This window comes from Canis aureus, chromosome 5, assembly GCF_053574225.1.
Source record: "Canis aureus isolate CA01 chromosome 5, VMU_Caureus_v.1.0, whole genome shotgun sequence".
Classification (NCBI taxonomy): domain Eukaryota; kingdom Metazoa; phylum Chordata; class Mammalia; order Carnivora; family Canidae; genus Canis; species Canis aureus.
In genome coordinates, this window is record NC_135615.1 from 50,253,584 (window position 1) to 50,269,766 (window position 16,183).

A 16,183-nucleotide genomic window follows, 5' to 3' on the forward strand; every position below is an offset into this window, starting at 1 on the left:
AGAAAAATCCCAGTGGTTATGCCTCTCTGGAAAGTTCTTTAAGATAAGTGGCTCTCCTTCACATAGGGTCTAGGTGCTTTACAAAGTGTTTTTGCATTGCATCCCAGGATGAGTTGAGTCTGTAGTCTGTTTGTGAGCCCTTTAGGAGCATATTCTCCATTTCTTAAGGTTACGGGGTTGTCCTGAACATAATTTCCATTGATTTTCAAAGTTCATCATTTAGGAAGCTTATTTCATGCAAGATCTAAGGGTTGGGGTGCCTGATGTAGAACACAAAACCTTCATTTAGGAAAAGTGCCCTATTTTTGTGATCCATCTCACTTGTGGATTGCTGTGACTGGGGAAAGTTTTTTGGGTGAGTGTTTCTCTGCCTCCCCTACCCATCTTAATGCTGTCCTTTTTTTTTTCTTCAGGAGATTCTATTCATCCAGTTTTCTTATGTTTTTCAGAAAAAAAGTACTCCATATATATTTGATATTTTTTGGATCCGTGGGATAGAGTGAGTTCATGATGTTCCTACTCTGCCATCTTGAACCCAACATAGATTTAAACTCCTAATAACCTGGGACACCTGGGGGTGGCTCAGTGATTGAACATCTGCTTTGGCTCAGGGCATGATCCTAGTTGGGGGATCGAGTCCCACATCAGGCTCCCTATAAGGAGCCTGCTTCTCCCTCTGCCTATGTCTCTGCTTCTCTGTGTCTCTCATGAATAAATAAAATCTTTTTTAAAAAACCCAATAAACTCTAATAACCTATTTATATATCATATATAGTATAAGATGTATTATTCATTTTAGAGAGGGGAGGGGCAAGATGGCGCAAGAGTAGGGTCTCCAAATCACCTGTCTCCACCAAATTACCTAGAAAACCTTCAAATTATCCTGAAAATCTATTAATTCAGCCTGAGAATTAAAGAGAGAACAGCTGGAATGCTACAGTGAGAAGAGTTCACGATTCTACCAAGGTAGGAAGACGGGGAAAAAGAAATAAAGAAACAAAAGGCCTCCAAGGGGGGGGGGCCCGCGAGGAGCCGGGCTGAGGCCGGGGCGAGTGTCCCCAGGACAGGAGAGCCTCGTCCCGGAGACGCAGGAGCTGCACCGACCTTCCCGGGCGGAAAGGGGCTCGCGGGGAGGTGGAGCAGGACCCAGGAGGGCGGGGATGCCCTCGGGCTCCCTGGGACACTAACAGGCACCTGCGCCCCGGGAGAGTGCGCCGAGCTCCCTAAGGGCTGCAGCGCGCACGGCGGGACCGGAGCAGCTCGGAGGGGCTCGGGCGGCGGCTCCGCGGAGGGGGCTGCGGCCCGGGAGCGCGAATCCAACAGCGCAGACCGGGAGCACAGGGCGCCGGGACACAGCCCAGGATCCGGCCTCCCCCCGGGACAGGCAGAGGCCGGGAGGGCCCAGGACAGCGAGGACGCTCCTGCCCCGAGCTGAGCAGATCAGCGGCCCCGCCCCGGAGCCTCCAGGCCCTGCAGACGGAGAGCTCCGGGGTTACTGCGGGGGCTGACTCCAGGGCTCCAGAGCTGGCCCCGCCACTGGGGCTGTTCCTCCTGGGGCCCCACCGGGTAAACAACCCCCACTGAGCCATGCACCAGGCAGGGGGAAGAGCAGCTCCCCCAAGTGCTAACACCTGAAAATCAGCACAACAGGCCCCTCCCCCAGAAGACCAGCTAGACAGACAAGGTCCAGGGGAAGTCAAGGGACTTAAAGTACACAGAATCAGAAGATACTCCCCCGTTGTTCTTTTTTGTTTGTTTGTTTGTTTTTTGTTTTTTGTTTTGTTTTGCTTTTTGATTTGTTTCCTTCCCCCACCCCCTTTTTTTCCTTTCTTTCTTTTTCTTTCTCTTTTTCTTCTTTTTTTTTTCGTTTTTTTCTTCCTTTTTTTTTCCTCTTTCTCTTTTCTTTCCTTCTTTCTCTCCTCTCTTTTTCTCCTTTTCCCAATACAACTTGCTTTTGGCCACTCTGCACTGAGCAAAATGACTAGAAGGAAAACTTCACCTCAAAAGAAAGAATCAGAAACAGTCCTCTCTCCCACAGACTTACAAAACCTGGATTACAATTCAATGTCAGAAAGCCAATTCAGAAGCACTATTATACAGCTACTGGTGGCTCTAGAAAAAAGCATAAAGGACTCAAGAGACTTCATGACTGCAGAATTTAGAGCTAATCAGGCAGAAATTAAAAATCAATTGAATGAGATGCAATCCAAACTAGAAGTCCTAACGACGAGGGTTAACGAGGTGGAAGAACGAGTGAGTGACATAGAAGACAAGTTGATGGCAAAGAGGGAAACTGAGGAAAAAAGAGACAAACAATTAAAAGACCATGAAGATAGGTTAAAGGAAATAAACGACAACCTGAGGAAGGAAAACTTACGTTTAATTGGTGTTCCCGAGGGCGCCGAAAGGGACAGAGGGCCAGAATATGTATTTGAACAAATCATAGCTGAAAACTTTCCTAATCTGGGAAGGGAAACAGGCATTCAGATCCAGGAAATAGAGAGATTTCCCCCCCCTAAAATCAATAAAAACCGTTCAACACCTCGACATTTAATAGTGAAGCTTGCAAATTCCAAAGATAAAGAGAAGATCCTTAAAGCAGCAAGAGACAAGAAATCCCTGACTTTTATGGGGAGGAGTATTAGGGTAACAGCAGACCTCTCCACAGAGACCTGGCAGGCCAGAAAGGGCTGGCAGGATATATTCAGGGTCCTAAATGAGAAGAACATGCAACCAAGAATACTTTATCCAGCAAGGCTCTCATTCAAAATGGAAGGAGAGATAAAGAGCTTCCAAGACAGGGAGCAACTAAAAGAATATGTGACCTCCAAACCAGCTCTGCAAGAAATTTTAAGGGGGACTCTTAAAATTCCCCTTTAAGAAGTTCAGTGGAACAATCCACAAAAACAAGGACTGAATAGTTATCATGATGACACTAAACTCATATCTGTCAATAGTAACTCTGAACGTGAACGGGCTTAATGACCACTCAGAAGGCGCAGGGTTTCAGACTGGATAAAAAAGCAGGACCCATCTATTTGCTGTCTACAAGAGACTCATTTTAGAGAGAAGGACACCTACAGCCTGAAAATAAAAGGTTGGAGAACCATTTACCATTCAAATGGTCCTCAGAAGAAAGCAGGGGTAGCCATCCTTATATCAGATAAACTAAAATTTACCCCGAAGACTGTAGTGAGAGATGAAGAGGGACACTATATCATACTTAAAGGATCTATTCAACAAGAGGACTTAACAATCCTCAATATATATGCCCCGAATGTGGGAGCTCCCAAATATTTAAATCAATTAATAACCAAAGTGAAGAAATACTTAGATAATAATACACTTATACTTGGTGACTTCAATCTAGCTCTTTCTACCCTTGATAGGTCTTCTAAGCACAACATCTCCAAAGAAACGAGAGCTTTAAATGATACACTGGACCAGGTGGATTTCACAGATATCTACAGAACTTTACATCCAAACTCAACTGAATACACATTCTTCTCAAGTGCACATGGAACTTTCTCCAGAATAGACCACATACTGGGTCACAAATCAGGTCTGAACCGATACCAAAAGATTGGGATCGTCCCCTGCATATTCTCAGACCATAATGCCTTGAAATTAGAACTAAATCACAACAAGAAGTTTGGAAGGACCTCAAACACGTGGAGGTTAAGGACCATCCTGCTAAAAGATGAAAGGGTCAACCAGGAAATTAAGGAAGAATTAAAAAGATTCATGGAAACTAATGAGAATGAAGATACAACCGTTCAAAATCTTTGGGATGCAGCAAAAGCAGTCCTAAGGGGGAAATACATCGCAATACAAGCATCCATTCAAAAACTGGAAAGAACTCAAATACAAAAGCTAACCTTACACATAAAGGAGCTAGAGAAAAAACAGCAAATAGATCCTACACCCAGGAGAAGAAGGGAGTTAATAAAGATTCGAGCAGAACTCAACGAAATCGAGACCAGAAGAACTGTGGAACAGATCAACAGAACCAGGAGTTGGTTCTTTGAAAGAATTAATAAGATAGATAAACCATTAGCCAGCCTTATTAAAAAGAAGAGAGAGAAGACTCAAATTAATAAAATCATGAATGAGAAAGGAGAGACCACTAGCAACACCAAGGAAATACAAACGATTTTAAAAACATATTATGAACAGCTATACGCCAATAAATTAGGCAATCTAGAAGAAATGGACGCATTCCTGGAAAGCCACAAACTACCAAAAGTAGAACAGGAAGAAATAGAAAACCTCAACAGGCCAATAACCAGGGAGGAAATTGAAGCAGTCATCAAAAACCTCCCAAGACACAAGAGTCCAGGGCCAGATGGCTTCCCAGGGGAATTCTATCAAACGTTTAAAGAAGAAACCATACCTATTCTCCTAAAGCTGTTTGGAAGGATAGAAAGAGATGGAGTACTTCCAAATTCGTTCTATGAGGCCAGCATCACCTTAATTCCAAAACCAGACAAATCATTTTACACTTTACACCTATTATTTATAACTGGAAGTTTGTATCTATGACCACCTTCTGCCTCTGGTGGCCATAAGTTTCATCTATTTTTCTGCGAATTTTATTTTTAAGATTCTATGTCTAAGTAAAACCATAAATATTTGTCTTTCTCTGACTTATTTTACTTAGTTTAATTCCTCCCAGGTCCAACCACAGTGTCACAAATGGTAGGATTTCCTCAATCTTTTATGTGTAATATTCCATGTGTGTTTTATATATACATATGCATGTGTGTATATATTTTATGTGTGTATATATTTATTTTATGTGTATATATACATAAATGTGTATGTATACACACCCACCACAATTTCTTTATTCATGGATGACACTGATGGAGTTTTAGGTTGTTTTCATGTTTTGACTATTGTAAATAATACTGCTCCAAATATGGCAGTGTACATATCTTTTCAAGTTAGTGTTTATGTTTCATTTGGATATATTCCCTAAAATGGAATTGTTGGATCATATGGTAATTCTATTTTTAATTTCTTGAGGACTCTACATACTATTTTCATAGTGGCTGTATCAATTTACAATCCAACCAGCACTTCATAGAGATTCCCATTTTCCTACATCCATGCCAGCCTTAATTTTCTGTTGTTCTTTTGATGCTCAACATTCTAAGAGGCATGAGGTTATATATCATTGTGAATTTATTTCTTTAAAGACTTTTTAAATTTATTCATGAGAGAGAGAGAGACAGAGAGAGAGAGAGGTAGAGACACAGGCAGAGGGAGAAGCAGGCTCCATGCAGGGAGCCCGATGTGGGACTTGATCCCGGTACTCCAGGATCTCACCCTGGGCCGAAGGAAGGCGCTAAACTGCTGAGCCACCCAGGCGTCCCTCATTGTGAATTTAATATGCATTTCCCTGCTGCCTATACTGACCATCTTTTCATGTACCTGTATATTCTAGGGAGAAATATCTATAAAGGTCCTCTGCCCATTCTTTCCAGTGTGTGTGTGTGCGTTTTATTTATCTGTAAGAAATTTTACTATATTTTAGATGTTAATACCTTACTAGATATATGGTTTGCAAAGATTGTTTCCCCGCCTCATCGTTGGTGTCTTTTGCTGTCTGGAAGCTTTTTAGTTTGATGTCCTCCCATTTCTTTGTGCTTTGTTACCTACTCTGTTAGATTTCATATCCAAAAAATTATTACCAACACCCATGTCAAGGAGCTTTATTTCTGTTTTTGTTTTGTTTTGTTTTGTTTTTTTAGGAGTCTTATGTTTCAAGCCTTACATTTAAGTCTTCAATCAATTTCAAGTTAATATTTTGAGTAATGTATGATATGTGTCCAGTTTTATTTTTTTACATAAGAATACTCACCTATCTCAGGATCATTTTTTAAAGACATTATTTTTCTCTCTATTGAGTGAGTATTCTTGACACTTTTGTCTAATATAAGTTGAATGTACATGCTTGGGTTTATTTCTGGGCTTTTGGTTCTCTTCCATTGATCTGTTTGTTTATTTTACTGCCATACTGTTGTGATGACTTTCACATGTCAATAGCATTATAGTAGAGTTTGAAATCAGGAGGTGTACTGCCTCATGCTTTCTTCTTTCAGGATTGCTTTGGCTATTCAGCATCTTTGGTGGCTCCATATAAATTTTGGGAGTGTTTTTCTCTGTCTACAAAATGCCACTGGACTATTGATAGGGATTGCATTGAATCTATAGATGGCTTTTGGTAGCATGGACATTTTAATAATACAAATTCTTCAACTCCATGATTAGGGAATACCTTTCCATTCATACATGTTGTCTTTGAGTCCTTTCATCAGTGTCTTCTAGTTTTCAGAGTACAGGTCTTTCACCATTTGTGGTAAGCTTGTTTCTAATATTTTATTTTTGTTGCTCTTTTAAATACCCTGGATTCCTTTTTTTTTTTTAAAGATTTTATTTATTTATTCATGAGAGATGCAGAAAGACAGAGAGGCAGAGACACAGGCAGAGGGAGAAGCAGGTTCCATTCCATGCAGGAAGTCTGACATGGGACTCAATCCCCAGTCTCCAGGATCATATCCTGGGCTGAGGCAGAGCTAAACTGCTGAGCCACTGGAGCTGCCCGCATGGATTCCTTTTTAAGAGACTTGTTAGTATGTGGAAACACTACAATTTTTTCTATGTTAATTTTGTAATTTCAGCTTTAGTTAACTTGCTGGTTGTATCTAATAGTTTATTTTGGTTGAGTCTTTATGATTTTCTCCCTATATAAAGTCCTATCAATGAAATAGACAATTTTACAATAGACAATGAAATAGAAAATTTTACAATTTTCCAATTCTGATACCTTACTTATTTTTCTTGCCTGATTGCTTTATTTAGGACTTCCAGTACTAAGTTGAATTGAAGTGCTGAGAAAAGACACTCTTGTCTTTTTCCTGATCTTGGAGGAAAACCTTTCAACTTTTCACTATCTACTGTGATGTCAGCTGTAGGCTAGTCATATATTAAAAACATATCTCAACTTATGTCATGTTTCCAATATACCTAATATAGTAAGAGTTTTTGTTATGAAAGGATGTTGTTATATGCCAACAAACTGGGCAATTTGGAAGAAATAGACAAATTCCTAGAAACATACAGACCACTAAAACTGAAACAGGAAGAAAAAGGAAGTTTGCACAGACCTATAGCCACCAAAGAAATTGAATCAGCAATCAAAAATCTCCAACAGGGGATCCCTGTGTGGCTCAGCAGTTTAGCACCTGCCTTCGGCCCAGGGTGTGATCCTGGAGTCCCGGGATCGAGTCCCATGTCGGGCTCCCTGCATGGAGCCTGCTTCTCCCTCTGCCTGTATCTCTGCCTCTCTCTCTCTATGTCTCATGAATAAATAAATAAAAATCTTAAAAAAAAAAAAGTCTCCAACAAATTTGCAGTTGGGTGAGGGCTTCTCTGGGCCAATGCTACCAGACATTTAAAGTCGAGTTAATACCTATTCTTCTCAAACTGTACCAAAAAATATAAAGGGAAGGAACACTTCCCAATTCATTCTACGAGGCGAGCATCACTTTGATTCCAAAACCAGTCAAGGACCCCACTACAAAGGAAACTTAGAGGCCAATATCCCTGATGAACACAGATGCAAAAATTCTCAACAAGATACTAGCAAACTGAATCCAATGGTACATTAAAAGAATTATTCACCACAATCAACTGGAATTTAATCCTGGGCTGCAGGGATAGATAGTTCAATATTTAAAAGCCAATCAACACCACACACTTCAATAAAAGAAATAATAAGAACCATATGATCCTCTCAAAAGATACAGAAAAAGCATTTGACAAAATCATGCATTCTTGATAAAGACCCTCAACAAAGTAGCTATAGATGGAATACACATCATTGAGGCCATATAGGAAAGACCCACAGCTAGTCTCCTCCTCAATGGGGAAAAACAGAGCTTTTCCTCTATGGTGAGAGACCAGTAGGAGTGGGTATTCTCTTTAGCAGCTGATGGGGCTAGGAATAGCTTTCAGGCCCTGACAGGGTTGCAAGTCTAGACCCAGGGCCTGTAGAGCTCCTTTCAAGGGCCTGAATTAGGCTCGTGTGTGCACTGAATTTCCTAGTCAGGTGAAGCCACTGGTTTTTCTCTGTAGAAAGAGGAAGCCATACCTATGCTCTCTGCTGTAGTGCCATTGTATATAGGGCTATTGAATGTGCTTCACAGCTTCCCAAGTGATCTTTTTAGGGTCACTGGTCAGCCTGGCTGTGGGCTAAATTCAATGATAAGCAGTGCTATAGTAAGATTCTCTGCGTGGTGCTATGGGAGAAGGAGCTCTCAAGATCTTACAGCTCTGTGTGGTCTTAATGAGAGCCCCAGCCAGTTGCATGGTAACTCAGTACCTTGCCTGGGTGGCATGGGGAGGGGCTACCTCAGGCTATTATCAATTTCCCAAACCGGAGCTCCAGGTCAGAGGGGCTGCCTATGAATTTACTCTCCTCTCTGTTCATAGCACACAGGAAGCCTCTGTTACTGCTACTGGCTTTGCTCTGGAGGCAATCAGCTCCCCACTCTCGGCTCAAGTGGTGCTGGCCTGCACTGCATCCAGGAGTTGTTACCAGTCCTTCTGGTTACGTAAGTCTGGCAGTCATTCTCCACAGCTGGAGGGGCTGTGACTCAGTACCTTACCTGTGCATGGGCAATAGGCAGACCAGACTGGAGGGCTGGCAAATCTTCCCAATTAGGGATCTCAGCCAGGCAAATCTATACCCTACCAAGTTCCCTGGGCAGCATGCATCCCTCACTTGGTTCTATAGATGAGTAAAACTATTATTTGGGCTTACTACCTGGTCACTCCAGGTATGAACTTGGTTTGCCAAGATTTGTGTGCTGCTTATTGCAGGTTCTGCCCCTCTTCTCTGTCCCAGTGAGATTCTCAGTGGTTGAGCCCCACCATTCCCCTGCTTTTCCATGGTGTGAGATCAGATCATATGGGGGTCTGGTTGTGGCTCCTGGGTTTTCTTTTTTCATTGGAGGCAGTGGAGGCTTAGGGGAGCTCTCTCTCTGTACTGGCCTGGGGGAAGTCCAATGCAGTCAATATGCAGCCATTCCTCAGACCCTGTAAGATAGTCTGGCTTGGTCTCTGAGGTGCAGGGGAGTGTTTCGACCTTACCTTAGTATTCAAGGGTTCTCTCAGGCATGTCTGGTTTTCAAATAGTCGTTTGTTCCTCTTGTGAGGTGAAACAGACTGAGGAACAACCTGTATTTCCATCTCGGTCACATTTAGTTTCTTTCGACTTGAATATGCCACCTGGCTATTTTTTTCTTTCTTTCTGCGCTTTGAATATTTGTAGAAAAATGTCTCCACCCTTTGCTAAAAATGCGTTTAAAAGAAAACAGGTTTGAGCTTAATCTCAAATTGGTTGTGATTTCTATAAACTGTGTTTTTGTTTTGTTTTGTTTTCTTCATTAAGGACCTTGTGAAACGGTCAGGTTGCAGGAGTCTAGGAACTAAGATAAGCATCTGGCAGAGACAAACCAGTATTGAATTTAAGTAATGTAGATGGCTTTCCCCAGCCTTGTATAAGAACTCTGCTCAGAAATTGCTTGCTATGCTATGGATTTTAACCTGTTGGATTCCATCTGAAGGGCCTTATTGCTGAGAAATCCGAATGATCTCAATACAAGTCTTCTTTGCTTAGTTAGATATCACTTTATCTGACCATTTTTGTACAACTTTTTCAGGGACTACTTTCTGCACCTTCCAGGTGTTTGTCATCACTTCCATCCCCTTTCTTTAATTTTAGTATATATCATGGTGATACTGCACCAGAGTGGATCTGCTTTCCCACATCTTAGGTTGAAAGATAGTTCGGAGAATTTTCCCTAGTTGGCACTTAACTGTCAGTTAAATATTTTTCTAGCCTAAATTATGCAAAGCTCAGATTATCTTCAGCCCTAAATGTGGTTTTTTATGGGTTTGTATTCCCAATTGGTGCTCATTGCTCATGCCATAATTGCTGTCCCTGCTAGAGTTATAGATTTGAATCATGGTGATAATACCTAGTTATTTACAGAAATGAAGATAAAGTACAAGAGTCTGATTATCTAAAAAGAAGATCCAACAATTAGGCAATAGAGAAGCTGGGATTGTTTACAGCAGAACTTTTGGCCAAATAAGAACTCAAAAGTTTTTTTTTTTTTTTAAGATTTTATTTATTTATTTATTTATTTATTTATTTATTTATTTATTTATGAGAGAGAGAGAGAGAGACAGACAGACAGACAGACACAGGCAGAGGGAGAAGCAGGCCCCATGCAGGGATCCTGATGTGGGACTCGATCCCAGGTCCCCAGAATCATGTCCTGGGTCAAAGGCAGGTGCTAAACCACTGAGCCACCCAGGGATCCCCAAAAGTTTTTTATCTTTAAGGTTTTACTTACTCTTTTTTTTTTTTTTTATTAAAAGGCAACAACAAAGCTCAGAGCACTAACTCTTCCTAGCTATTTGCTGTTTTAATAACTTACTTTATGTAGCCCTAGTCTCCAGTGAGAACTCAGGATTATGCAGTTATCATTGAATTAGCTTGTTTATAATTTGCAATAAAGCAAAAACCCCTGTTCAAATTAAATACAAAATGGAGACTGGGCTTGAGAAAATCCTGGAGGAGACTAAACCATTTAAGCCACATAAGCAAAACTAAACATAGCTTATTTTATAAACATAAGTGCCTCTGACGATTATAAAAGAAATTTATCTTATATTTTTAGGGAAATGACTTGCTGCTTTAAACATATCCCCTGTGTTCTGGAAATTCCCATTGTAATAATCAATCAAGGTTAACAGCTTCCTCACTTTGATTTTATAAGTCACCCTGTAACCTCATGACCCTGAGCTTCATATCCTTGTTTTTAAAAGCTCCCAGTTTGTGAAATGTGTCATACGCACAAAAATCTCTTATTACTCTTTGTTAATGTGGTGGTTTTGATTGTGATAGTTCTAGATTTTTGACACTTTACATGGAGGCTTCTTCATAAGTGAAAAGGAGAGAAGTGTTCCGTCTAAATTCATCCTGCTGAGATTTATCTTGATTCCTTCTTCTCTCTTAACCATTTCCTTCCTGATATACCTACTATATACAGTCCACACAGTCACTGTATTAAAGTTAATAATTTTATAACAGTTTAAATAAAATTCAGGTTTTATACAAATTTATAAATTCAGTTATATACAGTTTTGATAGCAGAAAATAGGTAAATGAGGCAGTGTCGTTCCTATTAGAAACAGGAAGCATTTAGGACCAAATAGGTCAAATACCTTGTCAAAAGTCCTGGAGCCTCTTAGAGCATCTCACACTTAGTCCAATTTAACAACCTGATTCTACTTAAACATGTTCTCTTTGATGCACTCTCCATTCCTTATAATCTGGAGCCACTCTCTTTCTTCTCTTATTAGGTCTTCATAGCAAAGTAAGAGTCAGACATTCTTTCCAGAAATAAATAGCTTTTATTCTATCAACAAATTTTACTCTTTTATTCTTCCAGCCATGTGCTAAGTTACTCTAACAAGTGCTGAGCACTTACAAGTGAGAAAAACAGACCTGATCTGATCTGACCAAAACCTGTAGTCTGGTGTGAACAATCAAATAAACTCATGAATAAGTAATAATTCATTGTGATACAGATTTTGAAAAAAAAACAATAAAGATGCTTTTAGGCTAGCAAGGAGGATGGGTATGATGCATGAGCTGATAGGGGAGATGTTTAAGAATGAAAAGGTTGGGGGAGCAGGAGGACAATCAGGCAGATGGAACATAATGGTCTCTTTCCTAAAGTAGGAGAGTATGAGTTATTTAAGGAATGGAAACAAGGCAGAGATGTTACAAGTGGAAAGGAGATGAAAAAGCAGAACATAATGAAGCCGAAGAGGCAGGGAACAGCACATTTGGGTCTTCATCTTTAGCCTAAGAGGATTTATGGTAAGAGTAAAGGGAAGGTTTTGAGGAGCTACAAACAGGAAAATGAAAAATTAGAGCTTCATTTGTTTCTAAAAGATGATTGCAGAGGAACTAGTCACAAATCTACTGCAAAGGTCAGGAGAGATGAGGGAAGCATGGGCCAGGATGGGGATGGGAGAGAAGACAAAACGGTGACAGAAATCAATGGCATTTGGGTATTGAAAGTGAACAGATTATAGGACAGTTGAGTGCCTCTCATAGGTTATATATTTATGACGAAACAGGCACTGTTAGAAGTGTAAATGAGTATCTCCACTTTAGGTAGCTGAAGGTAATGGGTACAAAAAAAAAAAAAAACAAAACCCTGAAGTGCCCAAGGCTTCTATGGACAAAGATATTTACTAATGCGTTCATTCCTTAGTAATTACCTACATACTCAAATACAGAGGAAAGATTACTTTAATTATGATAGAGTTACCTCCATTATGCCTTTCTGATTTTTAAATAGCTTTTTACAGTGAACATGTCTTAATCAGAAAAATTCATTTTTAAGGGCCCAGTATCTCATCAGCCATCCCTGACATTATGTCTTATTTAAAACATCACACTTTGGCTTTAAGACTTTACCTTTAGTCTGCAGTTTTGAAGGGTTGGGCAGAAGCTAATGGAAAGTTAAGATTTAAGGAAGATACCTTGCTGAGGATAGTTTATAAACCATAAAACAGTAAGCGCTAATAAATGAGCATCTTCCTTTAATGGCCCAACTGGCAGTAAGTGTATGTAAAATATTCACAAGGGTGTATGAGTTCCTAATAGGTTTTATAGAAAAGCCAAATAAATGACGATTTGGGCCTGATAAAACTGACCTCTAGTTCTGTAGGATGCCCCTCCTAACCCTTACCCTACCTGAGGTAGGTACCAGGTACACACTCTTCCTTCAAGGCAAGGTAATGTTGAAGTCCACAGATGGGTTGAGGGTCCACAAGGGTAAGTGGAGCAACAGAAAGTAGTTGAGGTGCACACTAATGCCCAGAGCATAACACATCCATGCATATGGCATTGTATCTACTGGGCATTTGTAAACGGCTCTGGGGAGAAGATACCATAGAAAAAGAGGGTTAAGTACATAGACGGTCTACTCTCTACATAAGACAAGAACATGCACAGGAGTGTGACTTTAAACAATAAACAATACCAGATTCTCTTACTTGAGGACTGGTTATTTATCTCGAGGATGTATATGTGATGGAGGACAACTGCCGGGCTAGATAAAAGTGTGAAAATTCTGTCTTTGCAATCTGTTAGTGATCACCTAGGATGCACATGCCATTCGAGTATGACGTATGACGCTTATTCTATTTTGCCAGGAATTGTGACTGTGAGGAAATCCAGTTTAAGGATAAAACCAACCTATGGAGGAGAAAAGAGCTTAGAGAATTAACAGAATGGAGCTGAGGATGTGGCTAAAATAGTGTTGAATATTTCTATTTCCCTGAAACCTAATTATGTGAGCCACGGAAGTCCCTCAAGAGTTCAAGCCAGACTGAAAGAGGCGTATTGTTGCTTGTAATTGAAAGCAGTTTGAACATTCCCCACATATATTTAATGACTGGGATGAGAATCTGAAATGCCTATGCCTGTCTTGCACAGGCAATGTCCTATAGAACATGTTTCCAGAAACATTTTTAATCACAGTCTTTACTTTGAAGTTATACTATCATTTAACCAATTTACATTTTACCCAGTATATGACTTATATTTTTCTACTATTGTAATCAACCTACACTTAACACACTTCACAGCCTTTTGTTGTTGTCGCTATTGTTTTGCATTTCCGTATGCACATCAATGACTTTGTCCTCAGGATAAATTTCTAAAAGTGGACTTAACTTTATTAAATTTTTTTTTTTTTTTTTTTTTTATGATAGTCACAGAGAGAGAGAAAGAGAGGCAAAGACATAGGCAGAGGGAGAAGCAGGCTCTATACACCGGGAGCCCGACGTGGGATTCGATCCCGGGTCTCCAGGATCGCGCCCTGGGCCCAAGGCAGGCGCCAAACCGCTGCACCACCCAGGGATCCCGGACTTAACTTTATTAAAGTGAAATTGATATACAACACTCTAGTAGTTTCAAGGGTACAACATAATGATTTGATATTTGATATAAAGTTCTCATCACAAGAAAAAAAATGTAGAAGTGTAGAAGTTGACAGATGTTAACTGTATTATTATGGTGATCACTTCACAGTTGACGAAGTAATGACCACAATAAATCTGCGTACTGTCACCGTCCATAGTTACTGAATTTTTATTTTCTGTGATAAGAACCTTCAAGTGCCCACATGGGCAGTACAGTTTTTTTTTTTTTAATGGTAGTCATCAGATTTTATATCACAATGCCCTGACTTAATTATTTTAGAACTGAAAGTTTCTACCTTTGGACTCCTTCATCCATTTCACCCACCCCTCTCTCTGGCAACCAGCAACTTCTTCCTTGTGTTTATTTAAACATTACACATAGAAGTGAGATGATACAGTATGTGTCTTTCCCTGACTTTATTCACTTAGCATATTGTCCTTATGATGCATCCATAGGGTCACCGATGGAAAGATTTTATTCTTTCTTAGGGCTGAATAAAATTCCAAGTATACACCATGCTTTCTTTATCCATGAATCCATCAGCAAGCACTGAGTGTGTTTCCATGCCCTTGGCTATTGGAAATAATGCTGCATTGAACATGGGGGAGCATTTATTATTTCACTTGAATATTTTTGTGGTCTTCAGATGAATACCCAGAAGTGGAGTTGATGGATCATAGGGTAGTTTTTCATTTATGAAGCAGTGGTAATCCTGTTACCTATCGTGGCTGCAGCAAGTTACACTCCCACCAGCAGTGCACAAAGTTTCTTTTTCTCCATATCCTTTCTTCTCATTTTTTGTCTTTTGGATAATAGATGACTCTAATAGATGTGGCATCTCATTGTGGTTTTAATTTACATTTTTTTGATGATTCATGACACTGAACATCTTTTTTTGTTGTTGTTAGAAGTTGTATGAGTTCCTTATATATTTTTGGATAACTTCTTATCAGATATCTAATTCACAAGTATTTTTAGTCATTTAGTGATTGCCTTTTCATTTTGTTCGCTTCCTTTGCTGTACAGAAAGAAGCTTTTTCGACTGATGTAGTCCCATTTGTTTTTTGCTTTTATTGCCTCTGCTTCTGGTGTCAAAAAAAAAAAAAAATCATCACTAAGACCAACATTAGGGAGGTTACTATCTTATGTTTTCTTCAATGAGTTTTCTGGTTCCAGGTCTTATATTCATTGTTTATCCATTTCTAATTATTTTTTTGTGTATGGTGTAAGATTGTGTTCCAGTTTCATTCTCTTGCATGTAACTGTCTGGTTTTCCCAGGATCATTTATTGAAGAGACTGTCCTTTCCTCACTGTATATACTTGGCACCTGTCATAAAATAAACATCAGTTTATTTATGGGCTGTTTTACTGATCCCTGTGTCTTTTTTAAGGCCAATGCCATACTGTTTTGATGCCTATACCTTTGTAATTGAGTTTGAAATCAGGGAGCAGGATGCCCCCAGCTTTTTCTTTCTCAGAATTGCTTTGGCTGTTTGAGATTTTCTGTGGTTCCATACAAATTTCAGGGTTGTTTTTGTAGTGAAAAATGAAAACATTATTTATTTTTTAGAGATTTTATTTATTTATTCATGAGAGACACAGAGAAGAGAGCAAGAGAGGCAGAGACACAGGCAGAGGGAGAAGCAGGCTCCATGCAGGGAGCTTGACGTGGGACTCGATCCTGGGAATCCAGGATCATACCCCAGGCCGAAGGCAGGCACTATACCGCTGAGCCACCCAGGGATCCCTGCTTTTGGAATTTTTATAGTGAGCACATTGAACCCGAAAATGGCTTTGCCTCATGTGAACATTTTAACAACATTAATTCTTTCAATCCATAGCATAGAACATCTTTCCATTTATTGATGTCTTCAATTTTTTTTAATCTATGTGTCCTATAGTTTTTAGTTTTTGTATTCCTAGGTAATTTTTAAAAAATCATAGGTATTTTATTCTTTCTGATGCTATTAGAAGTAGGATTGCTCTTCCTAATTTTCTTTTCTGATGCTTTGTTAATAATATGTAGAAATACAAGAGTTCTGTATAGTGACTTGTTATCCTGGAACCTCACTATATTTATTTATTTGATCTAAGAGCTT

At 39.7% G+C, this 16,183-nt stretch overlaps 1 protein-coding gene across 14 annotated transcripts in view; it reads left to right on the forward strand.

Moving 5' to 3' along the window:
- The window catches only part of LOC144314168 (uncharacterized), a 260,622-nt gene that overhangs the window by 121,105 nt on the left and 123,334 nt on the right, over window positions 1-16,183 (forward strand). For 6 of the 14 annotated variants that reach the window (XR_013379948.1, XM_077897973.1, XM_077897976.1 and 3 more), the window contains exon 3: window positions 8,500-8,621. The exons of 6 other annotated variants lie outside the window; for them this stretch is intronic. Coding sequence is in view for 5 of the 8 variants with exons in the window: in XM_077897973.1 (XP_077754099.1) it covers window positions 8,500-8,621 (122 nt within the window). In the remaining 3 variants the exon portion in view is untranslated. Of the gene's footprint in view, window positions 1-6,867; window positions 7,358-8,499; window positions 8,622-13,872; window positions 14,950-16,183 lie in introns of those variants that run through there. 2 more of the 14 variants (XR_013379956.1, XR_013379957.1) reach the window with 2 other exon arrangements.